Raw genomic sequence first — 17,037 nt, 5'->3', positions numbered from 1 at the left:
TGAATGATGAAATGAATATAGTCGTAACAATATTTAACCATTCTAGATAGTTTCTTATATCTACCGCTATATGTTATTATACCGCTATATACCTATATATATATCTAATATATAAAATTCTCGTGTCACAGTTTTCGTTGCCATACTCCTCCGAAACGGCTTGACCGATTCCTCTGAAATTTGGTAAGCATATTGGGTAGGTCTGAGAATCGGCCAACATCTATTTTTTATCCCGATATTCCTACGGGATACGGACTTACGCGGGTGAAACCGCGGGGCGCAGCTAGTAGATTATAATTATAATGTGACATGTCACTCATAATTCACTTCAAATCTATGTTATTATCATTTTAGGCGTGATTACTTTATATACTTATAAGTAAAATATGCTCACTACTTTTACTATTTATAAGAGTAGCTTTTCTTACATTATCTTTAACTTACTCACCTGATAATATACCGCAGAATAGCTCAACCATAGCAGCTAGCCCATATCCCTTGTAGCCAGACGTTTGTTCACCCCCTCCTAAAGGCATCAAGCACCCTGTTTTAAAGGCCTGAAAATATAACATAACTTCTATGAGATAAAAAAGCATGGACTAATGACATGCCTCCGCCACTCGACCGTACCTACAGCGACAAGTGCTTACAATTTTGCGAGGCGCCGTCGAGAGTCGAGTGTCACAGAATAATAACTACAGTTGCGCTTGCGTTGGACTAGTTTAATAGATATTTTTTGCTTACTGGGTACTACAGTAAACAAAAAACATCTATTAAATTATTCATTTCATAGTCTTCATATTCAAAGTCCTCAAATTCAATGAAATTAGGTGTCTTTCTAATCGCAAAAATGCGTCACACAGTGACACAGTTACGAGTTAGAAGAAAGCGGCAATACTTAGGTGAATATCTCGATAGGCACTTAGCGCTTATGCGAGCTGAATTGAACTTTGTTGCTTAACAGTAAGATTCGCTATTTGTATAAATAGTTACGGGAAGCGCTGCTCCTCACTTGTACTTATTATTCTGTGCTAATGGCACACAGAGACAGGGTGTTGGATACCCTGTCTTAAGGGCCTGAAATTACATACTAAAAAAAAATTACCACTTGCAAATATGTAACAAAACCTTCCTATTATGCGGGTTTTAATTTTAAGCAATTTATGGTTAGCAATATAAAATTGTGCTGCAACCTTAAGTTATCTATGAAAATCTATAAAAGGAGAAATAAATACTTTAAAGGCGTATTACCGACTCATGAACACAAAAATTATATGCAAGTTTCAAGTAACGGAAAACAAATTCGAATTCAATCGAATAATTGGATGTACTTGATTAAAAAGTAATTGTAGGTAGTAAAGATGGGTAAGTATTTATTGTAGGTTTGTCGTATAAGAATAGCAAATGAATACCAGGTGTGCGTCATTAGTCTCTTTCCCATCTGGATCTTGTGCCCAGCCATTCGGAAGTTTTTCTTCTTTGCGCATTTGCATCTCAATCTGAGAAACAAAAATAAATGAATTTTAATTTTCACGCCATACTGTCTCCGGAGATAAAGTACGAATGACCGTTATATTATAAATGCGAAAGTTTATAAGGATGTGTGTGTATTTGTTGTTCTTTTATGCAAAAACTACTGAACCGGTTGCAATGAAATTTGGTACGTAGATAGGTGGGCAGCTGGAATAACATATAGGCAACTTTTTATCCCGATATTCCTACGGGATACGGATTTACGTGGGTGAAACCGCGGGGCGCAGCTAGTATTACATACATTAAGGAGTATGAGTTTTGTTTTACCTTCCCAACGGCTACTGCAGTGGTTGCCATGTCCAGGTAGAATGTTTCACCGGCGGAAGCTGGTGCCACTACCGAAAGAGGATTCGTTCCTAATGCTGCCTGAAAATGTTTAAATATCACGTCAGCTTTGTTACGATACGATAGTTAGATAGTTTTTTACCATGTATTTTTGGTGCATTAATAACTAATTATTATTCAACATCGAGATGGTATCTCGTAGTATACCAAGTATCTCAATATACTGACCTTTTTACTTCGTGTGGGTGCAAGTAATGGTGAGGTGTTCGTAAAAGCCATGCCAATTAGGCCCTTTTCGGAAGCTTTTCTTGCCCAGTATCCAGCCATTCCATTGTGATTTGATCCTTAAAAGTGGAAATAGCTATACATTTAAGTATTTTATAAAAAATAAGCCCTTTGCTTTCACCACGAGAAATTTACAAAGGAAAACACGACATTACATGGCTAACATTTCCTCGTTGTGGTTAAGGATATTCGAAATTTAAACACCCATGTTTACAATGATTAAAAACAGGAAGGTTATAAATATCAGTACCTTTGACAGATACCCAACCAACACCGCTCTCCTTGGCTTTCTTAACAGCAATGTCCATAGCGAAATGACTGACTGTAGCTCCGAGAACATTATTGGCGTCAATCCACGCTGTGGACGCAGTTTCTTTTAGCACTTTCGGTTCATTATTGGGCATGCATGCTCCGGATATTATATCGTTGACGTAAAGTTCTAAAATTAATGAAAAAACAATACTTGAATAATACAATACTAAATTCTTATGAATTTACATTTAATGAAATATGTAAAATACTGAATTAATATTATAACCTTACTATATCTTTACGAGAGACCTGTTAAAACAATCCAAAAGAAAAGTCGTAACATTATCTTTAAATATACGCGAAAAAACTAGTTACATAAAAAAAGTAGGTTTGCCACGAGTTTTTAGCGTATTTAGCGTATAAACATAAGTATTTTAAAAATTTTGAAGTCTAAGTTTTCTTGGTACTAAATGAGATATTAGAATATTGCGAGGAAAACTTGTTAATTAATTACTAACTTTAAGTGTGTGTTACGCCACTGAGAAGTACATAATGAGGAAAAAGACGCTAGTATTTAAGAGGAACATACCCAATCTATTAAGACCATGACTAGGATGACCCACTCTATCAGCTTCTATCAGCAATTCCGCTTGCTGCTGTGCAGCCCTCGATGCAGCTCCGACCGCCTTCAGGCAGTCCGTCATGAACCTCAACGCCTCCCGTGTGGCAACTCGCGCCATTTGCACTGAAAACATTTTAATATTTTCATTTACTCATTGACATTCAATGTATTAATATTATAAACTGATTTGGTTCAAATTAGGTACCCACAGATATAATTTGACTCCCGAAGGACATAGGATAGTGCCTATCCCAAAAATCCCACGGAAATAGAAACCACATAGGGAAAACGCCTGGGACTGTTTATTTTCGTAAGTCGCGGACGTAAAAGTAGATATAAATATGGAAATAATAATAAAGACTACTTACTGTAGGTAATAAAAATAGTATTTTTACTTTATTATCCTTTATATTAACACTAAAAGTCATACATCATGTGGTTACTGTGTGTTATCAATTACCGCATTGCACTGTAGCGAGTTAAAAACCTCGTTAATCATGTGTTTATCGCTGTTATTCGAGCAGTCATTAATTGAATACTGCCATTAATTTACCTATTATTGACTGCTACTACAGTTTTATTCGTAAATAAACTATGTCTAGGTACATCCGAGATGTTTTTACCTTAATATAGATATGTATAGAGAAATATGTTTTTACATTTGACATTTTTGTATAATTGTTTACTTTGTGTACAGTAATGTCACAGATAATACAATAATACTATAATAGCATATAATCTCACTCTTTCTCACTCTTCACTCTATTGGGTGAAGCCATTAATAAAGTTCTTTTTGCATTTGTACAAGCAGCATAATGTAAAAGTGGATTATATGTTAGATACAATTATACCTTCACTATCTAATATACTTGTATACATGTCTAGCTGTGCCTCACGGTTTCACCCATGTAGACTATCTAACACTGAAAGGAATTTTAAAATCGGTCCAGTAGTTCCCGATATTAACGCGTTGAACTACCTCTTCAGTTGTAAATTATGTATTAATGATATAATACTAGCTAGCCGTTCGCCTCGCCTTCCCCTTTGGTACATTTTTTTCTCCAATAGAACCTTTCTTGTTTTAAAAAATAAAAAATAAAAAATAAAAAAGGGCCCAAATGGAAGTATTCGTGTTTAGCAACAGATTACTACTGTTTAGATAATCATTCTGTCCATGAGTAGACTGAAGTAAATAGTATTTTGTTATCTATGGTAGCTACCTACCATAGATAACAAAATGATATGGTAGCTAATATTACGAACTACCCACATTCAAGAAAACTAACAAAGTGTAAAACAAATACTTGCTTCATTAGTGATTTAGTTATTGTAATTGGTATAGTGTGTTAATTTTATGAATGTGAATATAGATACCTACATTTCGGTTCCATTGTGATAAACCTGTTAACTAAGAACCTATATTCTGTAAGTAAATTTGTATAATAATATTAGATATATAGAATAAGATCACATAAAGGATATTGAATTTATCAAAAACTTTAGTAGGTGTATAAGTAGTAGATGATTAAGTCATAGTTATATTACAAATGCGAAAGTAACTTTGTCCGTCTGTCTTATCATTACACCTAAACCACTGCATGGATATCTCCCGCTATTCCTTAATTACGCGGGTGCAACCACGGACGGAAACCTAACGTAATATAAGAATGTAACTGGAAATATTATACACTGAAGATCTCTCTGTCATTTGTTGTCATGTTTGTTTTGTGTGAAATTAATATTGAACCAGTTTATAGGAATATATTATAGAGGTAGATGGAGGATAGAGAGAGGGGGCTATATATGTTACATTTTTTGAAAAACCCACGGGCAAAGAAAAAGCCAATAAATAAATATCATACATTAAAATTTATGAACCTACTGGCTGCTCTATAACACATGATGATTCAAATTTATTTTTCAAACAAGTTTTCCTTACGTTCAAAACATGTTTTTAACAGTAAGTATTTTATTTATATAATAAATAATACAAAGGTATCATATAAATAATTAAATAATTATGCATGATATATAAACAGTCCACTGTTTCTAGTTAGATAGCATTAATATTTACAACGTTTATATTAAAAATTCCGGTAATTAGTAAGATAATAAGGATATTATTTAAATTATATAAAAATAAACGCATCGGAAAACATATCAAATAATATAATAGTCCTAAATACACAGAAACTACTAAATAAATACAAACAATGATAAATTCATCAGATGCTAACTGGAAAATATGCGAATTTAACAAATAGGTTATATGATCCTACACACTTCACATTCAAAATATCTGTGAAGAATAGACGAGTAAGAAAAATAAAATGACATTACTTACCTTTTTGTAAAGAACCTGTGTTGTAAAGAAAAATACAGGAAAAACAAATAATAAATAGATAAAAATGTGATAACGCGCTCGTCCTGCGAAAGCACGCGTGCGCGACTGAGGCGCTCGGCTGTCGGCATTACAAAACTGAATTAGGTAATCAAGGTGAATGAGCCCACAATTCCTATACTTTACTCCAGTAAGATTTTTTTTCATGATTATGATTTACTAGTATATAAGTAAATCATGTAGTAATCACAGAAGACTAATGGTATTAAGTATACAAATATTCAAATATCAATAAATATATAATATTTATTTATTCTATTTCAAATACGTATACTGCCTGCTAGATTTGAGTTTAATAAGGATATACGTACTTGCGAAAAAGCTATTATTAAAACTATGTTTTAATTTTGTTTTTTTGTATTTTTACAATTTATTATTTAGGAATTGTAATTGGTTTTAATATCCTACAAATGATTTTTTTTTTGTATTACCGTAGTACATATATTTATATTGCATAAATATTTATTTTATTTTTAAAGTAACAAAAAAGTAAACGCCTGCCTATAAGACAAAACTTACAATTCTCAGATTAAAGAAATAAATCATGTAAGGGGAACATTTTTACAAAAGATCCTTGTCATCAGAATCTACGATAAATATAATAAGTATCACAATACTATTATTTAGTTAGTTGATAAAAAAGTTAATAAAAATGTATTGATCATTTGTAAACTTTTTTGGATACAAAACTAACAATGAATCTTGTTAAAAAGTTTAAAATAAAGCACTTTACCTTCACCAACGTTATCCATGTTTATTTTCTAATAATTTTTTTATATAAATATATAAAAAGTTTTGCTCTAAGCCGTACCACACAACTTGAATGCAATCGTTGCAATGATTGTAGAAAACGTTTTAATAAATATAACTTATCTGTAGAAGTTGTTGACTTTCCGTCTTATTTATAGATCGTTAGGAACGAGACAAGTTAGCGTTCGAATAACATATAATTACTTTACAGTACTTACTTAATAGTAGGAATGAAACTGTAATTTCTCTCTTTAATACTTTACCATTAATTTCATATTCGCTTCATATGAGAATGTTTACGCCAATACCATCATCCTAGCTCATCTTTTATTCGTTGGTTTTTAAAACCAATGCATAGTATAAAACAAAGTTGCATTCCGCCGTCTGTGTGTCTGTTTGCGTAAATCTTTAAAATTACGCCACCGATTTGATGGTTTTTTTTAATACATAAAGTGATTCAAAAGGAAGGCTTTATATATCGTGTCTATGAGACATCATGTACTAGCGGGTCGCCCCGGCTTCGCCCGTCGTACATATATAGCCTATAGGCTTCCTCAATAAATGGGCTAACACTGAAAGAATTTTTCAAATCGGACCAGTAGTTCCTGAAATTAGTGCGTTCAAACAAACATACAAATCAACTTTATAATATTAATATAGATTATTGCACCCGTGCGAATCCGAGACTAACACTAAAGCTATGGTCAAAGTATTCGTATCTACTATCCTATATTTTGTTTCAACTAAATTTCATCCAAATAAAATATAGCTACTTGTGTGTGGATTGCAGGTAAACGGAGTTAACAAAAATTTTTTTGACGTGTAACTAGACTGATTAAGACAAGATTTTCGCGGGGATCAAACCTTTGTTACTCATAACCATTAATTAAGTACATTTTATTTCAGACTCAGAACCATGAGAAGTATAAATAATAGGATATTGCTATATTATTAAAATTTGCCTATAACTTTTTTTAAAACTTTTTATTGGTATCTATTATTTAAAATCAAATATCGAGGTTACAGCATAGAACTACTATTTAGTATACTGTGATAGAAATCTAACAGCATCAGTTTTATATAAGTTTTCTTTCATTCTTAGTCTGTTTCCTATAGCTCTACTTGTTAATTTATTATAGAACCAATACATGTATATTTAAAAATGTCTGTATAAGGAATTTAATTTTATTAAAAAATCTAATAGGCGTGACACTAATGGTCGTATATACAAAATATAAGCTTAACATTTACTGCAAAATAAGTAACCAATACAATTTATACTAAGTATTTCTGAAAATTTCAACTGCAACTGTCATGGTTCATGAGATTACAGCCTGGTGACAGAAGGACGGACAGACAGACAGACAGCTAAGTATTAGTGATAGGGTTTTGTTTTTTCTTTGGGTACAAAACCCTAACTAAGCAATACTATTAAAATGCAGTTTTGTATGTTTACTATATAAATAATAATTAACATTAAGTTATTACTGACATGCATATCACTGAGTTATTTCAACTTTAATTATTTGTTTAAATGATATAGTCGAGGCTGATAAAAAGGAACTTACCAAACTTACTAAATACTGGCTGTTACTCGCGAACACGTACACATCCACAACTTTTTCCACTTTTACTCTAAGAGACACTTAATTTGATGTGATAATACGATGATACATTCGTGAAAACTGAACGCAAATCAATTGAACCGTATCTGATATTAAAGGATTATGACCTGAACCCTCATATGAGGCCTGTGTCCCAGCAATGGGAATATGTTCGGGCTGATGATGATGATGATGATGATGATATTGCTGCGTTGGTGCTAACTCGTAGATAAGAATTCTTGTTAACGTTGTTTTCTATTATATTTATTCCTAGCTACCTGCCCCGGCTTCTCACGGGTGCATTTAAATAAAATCCTTCCTCTTGAATTTTCCACTATCTATTAAAAAAAAGCATCAAAATCTTTTACGTAATTTTAAATATCCACATATTATGAAGTGCTATTTGGATAATTGATATGCATCAAATGTATAATATCATGAAAATTACCATTTATAACTCTGTTCAATTAGTGAAGATCTATCTATGTATTTTACTTTACTTAGGTTTGTCAATCAATCAAATGTTACCCGATTATACCAAAAATAAAGTTACGTTTTGTAATAATTTCTCGAACACATAGCAAAAGCAAATTTTGCTTTAGAAATTATCACATTATTTCTTATTGATATAAAATTTTATAAATATAGCTATGGAAATTAAATATACAAGACTTATAAAACCTATAAATACTAGATTTATTGGTAAAATTAAGACGAAGTCATAGTATTTGTTTCATTGAGCAATTTTATTACGTCTACGAAATAAATTATCTGAATTGTTTTGGTAACTTTATCGCAAATCACAATATTTAGTATCAACCTGTTCTTTGTGCGGATACCTCAGTGAGTTCGGTGAACAGACTTATCATTTTTTTGGAACTAATTTAAGGTAATTTCACGAGAATAGTTCGAGATGAGGAAATTAATCTCGCGGTTGTAAAGGTCACCATTAATTGCACTTGACAAAAAACATTTCGTTCGAATTCGGCTGTAAGTAATTTTTTGGGATTCATTTCAGACATTTGTACATTTTATAATTTGTTATAAAGTTTAGTTTAACATAAATGTTAATAAAACGACGAACGATTTTATTGTAATGAAATATATAAAAAAAAAATTCAGTGAAAGAGGTTTCGTAAATTACCAAAGAATACACGCTTTTAAAATTCAAATTGGTTAAAAACTCTTAATAACCCATCCTCACATATTCAAGTCATTAGTTAAAACCACTATTCAAACCACAATTGCTACTATCCACCAGCAAAACAAATTAGATAAATCAAACAGAATTATATAATGAACCCAAACAATTACTTACGTTATCTCACAGCGTTACAACGGTTTACATTATAAATAAGATTGTTATCAAACTCGGTGTCAGTGATCAGTCACCATGCCTGCTGTTCGTATTGAGGAGATCAAGAGATTCATGGAGGAGAGCCTCGTGGCTGGAGGGGCTCCCATCTCGGAGGCGAAGGCGCAAACTGATCTGCTTCTTCACGCTGATATTGTGGGACATTTCAGCCATGGACTTAATAGATTGGGTAAGTTACCAGTGTTATGTATGCATTCTTTGGTTTATTAGGAAAACATGTAGAATTCTTCTTATACTGGTTTAATATTTAGAATCATTAGCATTCTATTTCTTCAAGTGGCACGTTCCAGTTTATGATGTCACGTAACATTTATAAATAATATTTATCGGTCAAGCATTTTTATGTACTTTTACTGGATACTGAGATAAGTTATAGTATACCCAAAACAGGTTTCAGAATATCATTATTATATTACCTTTAATGATTCATAAAATTTTGCAAAACTGTAAATCATTTAATTCAATATTTTCAATTACTATTTCTCAATCAATAACAATTCAAAAGACCTATTATATATGTCAAGATGCTCTTGAATACTAGCAGATTTTTTAAATTTCAGAACTATACATAAACGATATGAAAATCGGTGGTTGTAAACCGAGCGCTACGCCGGTAATATTGAAGGAATCTGCAGCTACCGCGTGGGTCGACGGTGTGGACGCGCTCGGGGCTACCGTGGGGAATTTCTGTATGGACCTCGCTATCAAGAAAGCAAAGGAATGCGGCGTCGGTTGGGTCTCTGCGAAACGTAAGACCTTGACATTGCTATCGTATAAAGTATAATTATTTGTACATATTATTTTAATGACGAATAATTACATCGTTTTGGTAACGACACGAAAATAGATGGACATCGTAAAAATATGTCGTTTTATAGGGAAATAATAATGATCGCATTTCTTTTAGTGCCTGCAAAAATCATAATAAATGGTTCCCTATAAATATTTAGTAACTTTTTATTGTGGGATTCGAGCATGCTTTGGCACGAATTGGGCCAGCTCGGACCAGGGAAGTACCACACCCCCCAGAAAAACGACGTGAAATAATAGCTTGCTATTGTGTTTCGTACGGTGAGTGGGGGAGCCGCAGGCCTATTTCCTTTTCCTCGCCCTTCCCAGTCCATACCTTCTTTCCAGTCATCAATCCTTTCCTTATCCCTTATCCCTTAAAAGCGGGCAGCGCATTCTCAGAGGTCTGAGCCTCTGCGAATGTTTATAGGCGGTGGTGATCAGGCGAACCACCAGCTCAGTTGCCCGCTATAATATAAAAAAAAACTTTTTACGAAATGTAATGATCATTGGTCGTATTTCTTAATCAAGATGAACAGATTAAATATTATTAGTGTAATCTTAATTTTCTATTTTGCTATTTATATTCAGGTTGTAATCACTTCGGTATGGCTGGGTACTGGGCGCTTAAAGCCCAACGCGAAGGACTCATTGGTATGGCATATACTAACTCTGCACCCATCATGACACCAACTCGGGCTAAAAATGTGAGTAATCTTTTGGATCAATTTTAACAATATATTAGTTAAAATAAAGCATTACATTGCAATTACCAAAGATTAAAAAATTTCCAAAGATATCTGCGGTTCTATAGAGACGTCATTTTAGGAATTTACGGGGTAAAAATCATACCAGAAGAGAGACAATATATTGTTATATAACTTCACATATATTATCCTTTTACAGAGTGCAAATGGTACCAATCCCATTGCTATGGCAGCTCCAGCGTCAGGTGGAGATTCCCTAGTTGTGGATATGGCGACTACGGCCGCAGCTATGGGCAAGGTAAGTTAAACTGATTTACTCGGTACTAACCAAGTTTCAAATTCACCAGATTTCAATATTCATTTGAAAAGAAAATACATTGCAAGTAATTCGTTAAAAACGTTTAGTTTACGGATCTCTTCTATAAGTATGTTTTTTTTATTATAGGTAATTTTTTGAGAATTCTAATGACTTTAACGTCAAATAAAGTATAGGATAAATATAAATTATAATCGTATATAAACTTAAAACTTTTTGTTTTCTGTATAATTCACTACATATAATATTTTAGGTTGAAATGCAGTTAAGAAAAGGAGAGAAGATTCCAGATGGTTGGGCTCTTGGTCCGGATTCCAAACCAACAACGGACCCTCAAGTGGTACATCTAGTTTTCTTAAAACAATTTTATTCCATACTTGTATTCTTCACTTTTTAATTTATTATCTACATTTCAAATTTCAACACACAGTCATATTTTTAAATAATGCTCCTAATATTTTGTTTTAATAAATAACCGCTTAAACAACTTTGCTATTATAATTGTTACAGGCGTTCAATTCTGGTCGTCTGATGCCTTTAGGTGGTCAAGAGAAAACTAGCGGATACAAAGGATATGCTCTTAGCACAATGGTTGAAGTATTTTGCAGTGGACTATCTGGTAAGTGCTTTATAAACATAATATAGAATATTTATAATAGAAGTACGGTACGAAAATATAAGTAAATTTTATTTTTGTCTTACCTTAGAAATATTTTATAACTCGTCGTAACGTTTGACAGCTCGATTTTCTCGAATTTTCATTCACAATTAATTGTCATCATCGGACAGATAAGATCAACAAAACAAATCGGGTAGCTGTGAAACCCGCCCTTATCTTATATCTTAAGCTATGTTTATGCGTGCTAGTGATTGTCTCTTGCCTACTCTAACTAGTAAACATTCTCATCTAGGTTCGAACTCATCTTATAATGTACCGTCATGGTCCTACACCCAAGTAGAGCCCCCCAATCTTGGCCAGTGCTTTGTGGTTGTGGATCCTGAACGATTCGCGCCTGGCTTCGAAACGAGGATAAAGGACTGCCTCGAACATTATAGAAATTTGGATCCTGTAAGTACTTAAAATGTGATAAATAGCAAGTAAATCGTGACTTTTTTGTTTTTTTTCCGATGATTTACAAACATTTTTGGAAATTCTTTTACACGGCTAGGGCTACGGATGACCAAAAGAAATCGATAGGCATACTAGAGGCAATTTTCCTATATAATTAGATTTGGTTTGGTTATAAACTTAGTATTTTTAGCCTCGATAAACGCAAGCAGAGCCGGGAGGAGGAGGAGCTGTTAGTATTAAATAACCGAATAACATACAAACAATGCAATGCCTACACTTAATGTTATTATTTCAATAGTGTTATCCTATATCCCTTGGTCACTGCATCACGTATGAATGGTTCGATCGATTTGGCCAATGTTTTAGCTGTTGTGTTTGTTATTATTATAGGGATGTCAAAAAAGAAAAAAAATAAGAATTAAGAAAATAACGGTTATATAACCTTCACCTGTTTGACAGTTCCTGCGAAGACGAGACAATATCTGTCGAGTCCATGTCGGGTCAGTCGAGTCAGTATTATAAACATACGCGGCACATATTGATGTCAACAACAAAGACTTGTCAATGGTTGGAAAACAATTGAATTATTCATAAGCCGTTGTAAACCGTGGTTGGGATAACCACAATTGACATATCGGAGCCACTGCCAACTTTCTTTTGGCGCGAGTCCCCAAACAATAACTGTTTCTTAACGTCCGTGTTGCATCGTGACCTAGGGTTAAAGATATTCAAATCCGCCATCTTGTAACGATGTAGGTACACTTATTAGAATCTATGATCATACATTAATTAACAAAATTGAATGAGTAGGTATAAATAACCTAAAGTTTGCATCTCGTTTATGGGCCAAGGGAAACTTGATCGAAGATTTAATAATAAATGAGTAAATTATTTTAATACATTACTTACATTCACACTGGATACCTATAAAATTCAAGGAAGTATTGCAACAAACTTTTGTATGCTATATTTATTTATTTGAAACTAAAGGGTTTGTAGTACGATTTAATACTCGTGCGTAAAAATGTATACGTTTTTACCTATATAGGTATAGGTAAAAACGCTGCCTGCCTATAGCTATTGTATACTCGTATACCTTTTATAATTTATCTTCGATATCATACGGCGGACCTATCCTTTACAAAATTATGGAACGTAATTAAGTCCAGTATGCAAAAAATATAACTTTATTAGATGATGATTATTTGGTAACTAAATAATAGCTCCTTCTTATTAAAACGTATTGTTCATATTATAGGGTATGGGTTTTGTCAGCAAGCTATAATCACATAAAAAAAGAAAAAAAAAAACTTACAGTCTTAGATAATATGTCAGTGATGAGTGAAGGTTAATTATTAAAACTAAACAATACATCTTCTAGGCATACGTAATACGTCTTTACTACAAAGACATAAAATTCTTTATCGTATATCATTTACAGATTGATCCCGCACTCCCTGTGCTCGCTCCAGGAGATAAAGAAAAGAAGAACGAAAAATTAACAAGAGCGAGTGGCACGATAATATACCCCCAGGGACAAATAGATTCGTATAACAAAATGGCGGAAAGAATTGGCGTCAAGCCTATCAAAGTTGTATCTAGCAATCTGTAAGATTTTTCAAGATAAAGGAAAACAAAAGAGCTATATTTAATATTTCTAATAAATTTGTTGAAGCAAATATTTGTTTTATTAACCGATGTAGGTAGCCAAAAACGACGGTTTTCAATTAGACTGGATTTTTTTTTGTTTTGTTACTCGGTGGGTTATCTACCGGTTGATGAGATTATTTTTGTGTTTGATAGGAAATTGTTGTCATTTGGTTCCATTTTAGAATGTGGCCTTTTTGAAATATGACCATTTTCATAAATAATTATTATGAAGATAAATATATCTTTGCAGTAAAACTTACGATGATATTATAATTTAATTTATATGACGCTACTATTTACTACATACATCGTGTACTTAGAAAATCATATCTATTCGTACGTTTAAAAATAAAAAAGCCTGTTTCTTGAGAATGGTAATTAAGAAATAATCAATTCAAACATGTTTCGTAACTGATTTTAGTAACTGAACTATAGACGTACTAGATAATCATTATGTAGTAAAAGTTATTGAAATTACAGATCCAGTAATATGCTTAAAAATGCAGGCATAATACGAAATCTATCTTTTAAAGTAATTACATTTCATATTGACAGAGATTAATGGAACGTTAGAGATTTATGTTTGTAATGACATTATAAAATGTAATTGTATTCTACTCATGTAAAGTGGATACACATCGATAATTATTTCAATGGTGCATTTAAAATTTAGAGTTATTTAGAAAAATTGTGATTATCAATTCAGATATTAACTTATTTAACTATAGAGCCCATTTATTTTTATTATATTATGTGATTATTTTATACTTTACTTATATGTAACTGCTCGACTGGGTAAAAGCACAGTCTTCTTTCTTATACTGTGTGGTAAAAGTTTTACACATTGACACTAAGATTTGAGCGTCACGTAGGTAATTGAATAAACGACATGTGCTCGTTACGTGAGTGACATCTAACTTTATCTATAACCATCAATGAAAGTCCAAAACGAGGCTAATGAACACTTAAAATTATTTATTTTTTATTCCACTGTATATAAGATAACTGCGACAGTTATGCAAACAAAAAACAAGGCTACAAGTGTACAGTAAATGCGAATGACCGCATCTATTACCTGTTCAAATATTAAAATAACATAATATAATTCACATATCATTTGTCATATTTTAGTAAATCATTAGTATGACATGATGGTTTATATTTTATTGAATCCATAAACTATCTGCGTGATATTAAATTATTGTTAGTATACATACGTTGTTACCCCTTCAGAAAAAAGATCAATAGAAATAAAGAAAGAAAGAAGAAAGAAAAACATTTACTTTGAAACAGACACACAAACAACAGATCGTAACAGAAAACAGAAGCATACAATGAATCAAATAAGAATAGACTAAACTAGATACAGTAAGTAAGTAAACATATTTATAATTTTCTTATTTTAAACAAAGTCAACCAAGCGCAAGGACGCTATCTACCTTTTCTCAAAGACTTGTTTTGTCGTATTATTGAACTCTCATAGAGTTGGTTTAATATATTACTAGCGGTCTGCCCCGCCTTCGCCCGTGGTACATATATAGCCTACAGGCTTCCTCAATAAATGGGCTATCTAACACTGAAAGAATTTTCAAATCGGACCAGTAGTTCCTGAGATTAGTGCGTTCAAACAAACAAGCAAACTCTTCAGCTTTATAATATTAGTATAGATAATACATGTAGCATCAGTATGAAGTAACAAAAACAAATAGTTAAGAATAATATTTTAGCCTTTAAAGCGAAACGGTCAAAAATAATCATTGTTATCGCAAGTCAGGCCTCGAACGAAAGCCTTATTACACGAAGCGTTAAAAGTTACATAAAATCAATTGCGACATACACCTTGGGCCCTGTAGGAGGTAGAGCTTAATTTATTTGAAAATTCCGTCAATTTATAATTATTGTCACTACGTTAAAGCAAATATTTATCGAAATATTGCGTACTTACTGAATAAATCGCCTGCACCTCGTTAAGTAGCTACCGAGTCAAATAAAAATGCCCGATTATAAAAATTACGATGTGAATTATTAACATTACAAATCGATTCATGTGTATGTGTAATAACATAAGTCTTGTGGTGTTGCCATATTCGGGATCACTGTGTCTCACCCTCTCAGTACATCGATCCATCGTGACAGCGCTTGAACATTTAAAAAACACATATCATACTTACTTTAACCCAAGTCCTTCTGCAACTTAAATAATTGCTGCAAATGCTGATTTTTTTTTTTTAAATATACAATAAGAATCTACATTTACATAAGGCATAGTTACACAGAAAACGGAGTATAATAGTCATATCAAACCATAAAAAATGCATTCAAATTGAGAAACTCCGTTAGTTTTGGGACCAAGTTCTTTAGAAGACAGTGACGTAATTAGCCTTTAGTGCACTCTATGCAAAGGTTTATAAATCCTTACTATATAATTGAAGGAATCGAGCTCTAGGGGTCCACCGGGAATTTTAATAGCCCTCATACGCCCTGTGCCTAGGCACCGGAGGCATCGCCACTACGAGGCTGTAAAAAATATCATCATCTACATATTAATTGTTACTAAATGTTTCCATATATTATTGATTTTTGTTATTCTATTATAATAAGAAATACACATTCGTAGTAATTAATTAAAATTATTAATTCGATAAAAACGAAACCAAAAAAGCGACCGAAAGTGCAGGTATGTTTCTAGACTTTTTAGGACTCCGTACTCAAAGGGTAAAACTCTATAACAAAGTTTTACTGTTAGTTTGTCGTCTCTTAAACTGTGATAGTTAGATAATGGAAATTTTCAGAGAAGACGTATTTCTGTTGATGCTATATTTTGCTGCTTTGATTGGCACAGTCATAAATTGGATGGGAGTCCAATTTCTTGTGCTCTTTAATTTATGTGTACGCAACCCTTAATGCCGCGAGTTTTACTCGCACTTGACCGATTTGGGTTTTAGAAAAGGTCTCCAATCGACAAATTACATAAAATGAAAGTTCATATTTCTTTAATAAAGCAATAATTTAAAGCATAAGATACAGTGTTGCCAAATTAAAAGCTGATTTCTTTATGATATTCAGGCAAATTTACGAAGACAAGGCACAACATCTGTAATAATTTTACATGCAATTTTCAATATGATTTTATTTACACACACCTCGTAAAGTATCGGTTTGGTATATATGTTATAAATATAATAGCTGGATATAACATGCAATCATATTACGTTTCACATATAATAGGTATGTAATAAGGTAACGAATTTTAATTGGTTATATTGTAATAAATATTGTACGAATGAAAAGAAAAGTATGTACTGCAGTTCCTTACAATTTTGTATACAATTCTTCCTTATAAATATCTTCATACAATGGTTTTAATCGCCTTACTGAAACCCTCTGTGGGGGGGG

General features: G+C 32.5%; 2 protein-coding genes across 4 annotated transcripts in view; one reads left to right on the top strand and one right to left on the bottom strand.

Annotated features, from left to right (window-relative positions):
• The window catches only part of LOC119831976 (uncharacterized oxidoreductase YjmC-like), a 7,731-nt gene extending 1,524 nt beyond the window's left edge, over positions 1-6,207 (bottom strand). The window contains exons 1-7 of one of the 3 annotated variants that reach the window (XM_038355554.1): positions 6,190-6,207; positions 2,945-3,100; positions 2,354-2,542; positions 2,047-2,162; positions 1,801-1,899; positions 1,413-1,499; positions 449-557 (exon numbers count right to left, since the gene is read on the bottom strand). In XM_038355554.1, coding sequence (XP_038211482.1) covers positions 449-557; positions 1,413-1,499; positions 1,801-1,899; positions 2,047-2,162; positions 2,354-2,542; positions 2,945-3,095 — 751 coding nt within the window. In that variant the 5' untranslated portion in view covers positions 3,096-3,100; positions 6,190-6,207. Of the gene's footprint in view, positions 1-448; positions 558-1,412; positions 1,500-1,800; positions 1,900-2,046; positions 2,163-2,353; positions 2,543-2,944; positions 3,101-6,111; positions 6,146-6,189 lie in introns of those variants that run through there. The other 2 variants (XM_038355552.1, XM_038355553.1) reach the window with 2 other exon arrangements.
• A 2,918-nt stretch (positions 6,208-9,125) lies between these two features.
• On the top strand, positions 9,126-13,638 carry LOC119831828 ((2R)-3-sulfolactate dehydrogenase (NADP(+))-like). Its single transcript, XM_038355369.1, has 8 exons — positions 9,126-9,276; positions 9,668-9,856; positions 10,488-10,603; positions 10,803-10,901; positions 11,173-11,259; positions 11,430-11,538; positions 11,831-11,988; positions 13,433-13,638. Exons 1-8 carry the CDS (start codon positions 9,126-9,128, stop codon positions 13,601-13,603), a joined length of 1,080 nt encoding a protein of 359 aa, XP_038211297.1. The 3' UTR covers positions 13,604-13,638.
• The last annotated feature ends 3,399 nt before the right edge of the window (positions 13,639-17,037 follow it).

This window comes from Zerene cesonia, chromosome 14 (assembly GCF_012273895.1).
Source record: "Zerene cesonia ecotype Mississippi chromosome 14, Zerene_cesonia_1.1, whole genome shotgun sequence".
Taxonomy (NCBI): domain Eukaryota; kingdom Metazoa; phylum Arthropoda; class Insecta; order Lepidoptera; family Pieridae; genus Zerene; species Zerene cesonia.
Note: the sequence above shows the minus strand (reverse complement) of the source record. Positions and strands in the feature narration are given on the sequence as shown.